The sequence below is a fragment of the Amphimedon queenslandica genome, unplaced genomic scaffold, assembly GCF_000090795.2.
Source record: "Amphimedon queenslandica unplaced genomic scaffold, v1.1 AMPQUscaffold_10205, whole genome shotgun sequence".
In the NCBI taxonomy this organism is placed as follows: domain Eukaryota; kingdom Metazoa; phylum Porifera; class Demospongiae; order Haplosclerida; family Niphatidae; genus Amphimedon; species Amphimedon queenslandica.
Window position 1 is genome coordinate 1 of NW_003549524.1, and position 2,095 is coordinate 2,095.

The 2,095-nt window shown below is 34.2% G+C and overlaps 1 protein-coding gene and 1 long non-coding RNA gene across 2 annotated transcripts in view; both read left to right on the top strand.

Moving 5' to 3' along the window:
• Positions 1-174: 174 nt before the first annotated feature.
• LOC109590328 (uncharacterized) lies at positions 175-1,034 on the top strand. The gene is made up of 3 exons (XR_002189265.1): positions 175-570; positions 857-940; positions 995-1,034. It is a non-coding gene; the product is annotated as an uncharacterized LOC109590328 (long non-coding RNA).
• A 331-nt stretch (positions 1,035-1,365) lies between these two features.
• The window catches only part of LOC109590326 (uncharacterized), a 1,558-nt gene continuing 828 nt past the window's right edge, over positions 1,366-2,095 (top strand). The window contains exons 1-3 of the mRNA XM_020006243.1: positions 1,366-1,383; positions 1,476-1,973; positions 2,031-2,092. Of these exons, the coding sequence (XP_019861802.1) occupies positions 1,380-1,383; positions 1,476-1,973; positions 2,031-2,092 (564 nt within the window). The 5' untranslated portion in view covers positions 1,366-1,379. The remainder of the gene's footprint in view (positions 1,384-1,475; positions 1,974-2,030; positions 2,093-2,095) is intronic.

Genomic DNA, 2,095 nt, shown 5'->3' on the forward strand with positions numbered 1-2,095 from the left:
GTGAAATATAATGACTGCAGAATACAGAAACACTGATATTAATAGGAGCTATAGAGTGAATGAAATATTATTATCAGTGTATTTATATACAATAATAATGTTCATGTGGTTAACTGTGTAAACTGACAGAGGTCACACATACAATGATTATAAACATGAATCCATCAATAAAAATGTTACCATAATAACTAACTGTAATTAATTTGTGTATTTTTTATTTTCCACTATTTTGTTACTGTATAGGATATACTAGTGATAATGATTGGTCTACTAGTGTAATACCTCTGGACCAGTATCAAGATCAACTAAGAAGAAGGATACTGAGTGATTGGGAGAGTTTTGAGAAACAGATTGAAATATTTCAAGATTGCCTACAATTACAAAAAGAGAAGGAATTCTGCTATCAGGAACAGCTTCAAAGAGAAATAAAAGAGAAGGAGCAGATACAGCAAGATCAAGACAAAGAGCAGCAACAGCTTCTTCGAGAAAAGGCAGCACTTAGTCAGCAACTTGATGATGCTACCACTCTCCTTGAGCAAGCAGAAAATGATAAATCAACTCTTGAATTAGGTACTATTGTGTTGTACTGTTGTTTATGTGTACATTGTTTACATTATAATACTAGTGGATTAGACAATGTTGAGTATGGAAATAGTATCCTGTACTCAATATAGGTCAAATTTTCCATGCATTAGAAATAATGAGATTGATGTAGAGTGAGCTCTGCTTACCATATATGGTATTATTAGCAATAATCATAGTACATGTATTTATGGGCAACTGTACATGCAGTGCAAATTCGTATAAGCAACAAATATCATTTAATTTTCTATATTTGTATTTTTATTGATAATAGAATATTATGAAAAGCTTAAAGCTAAGGATGCTGAAATATTGGAAATAAAGACACAAGTAGAGGAGAAGAAACAGATTATTACTGGTTAGTGTATCATCAGTACATCATATTAGATGAATGAATATTCTATTGATGTAGAAGATTATGAGAAACTGAAACTCAAAGTAGCTGATATGGAGGAACAATATCTCAAGGAGAAACAGATCATTATTGGTTAGTTAACTATACACACAGCATGTAATAGATCGGAGAATATGTTTATTGTGTAGACGACAATCAAAATCTCATTTCTGAGAAAGACAAAGTTATAGCCAAACTGACATCGAATGAGAAACAGATTATTACTGGTTAGTGTATCATCATCAATCAATAATAATTATTAATATTCTATTAATTTATAGACCTTAAAGAAAAGGAGTTGTACATAGCCAAACTAGTGAAGGAAAGACAAGAGAGGGTCCTCAAGCAACCTATCAAAGAGACTAGTTCCATTGGACTACAATTTAATTACCTGATCCCTTCAATGGGTAAGTTATTCATGTACATGTACATGTACACATGTGAATGATTGTGTGTGTACTATACTGGTATTAGATATGATGTGTCTGTATTGTTTCAGATTCATTAGACTCTAGTATCATTATAGCTGGACAGAAGCTCTTTATCCTACAAGGAGACAGGTCTCACTCACTCCAGTGGGAGAAATATGGATTCAGCTTAGAGTGTCCTCAAGGAGCAGTGTCCAAGGATACCGAAGTAGCTGTTACTGCACTAGCTGGTGGTAATTTCAAGGTACCCAAAGGTACTGTGCTAGTGAGTGCAGTATATGCAATATCAGTATCTAAGGCACTATTAAAACCACTGGTAATAGAGCTGCAACATTGTGTGGATCTAAGAAACACTAGTCAGACTGGTTGCCTCAAGTTTGTGAGAGCTCCACTGAAGTTTCCCAATGCTTACCAGTTCAGTATAGTTGAAGGAGGATCTTTTAGTGTAGGGAACAGATATGGTTGTATTGAACGTGATGAATTCTGTGCTCTTGGTATTGCACATGTTGGTAATGGAGACATACCTAATGGAGGTGGGAATGGATCAGAGAATGATACACAAACTCAAGGTATACAATAGTGATTGTATTAATAATTTACTGTTGATGTGTTTGTATGATGTATAGGAACAAATAATGATAGTGAGGAGGAGACTATTGGAGACACACCTAATGATAGCAGTAATGGAGCA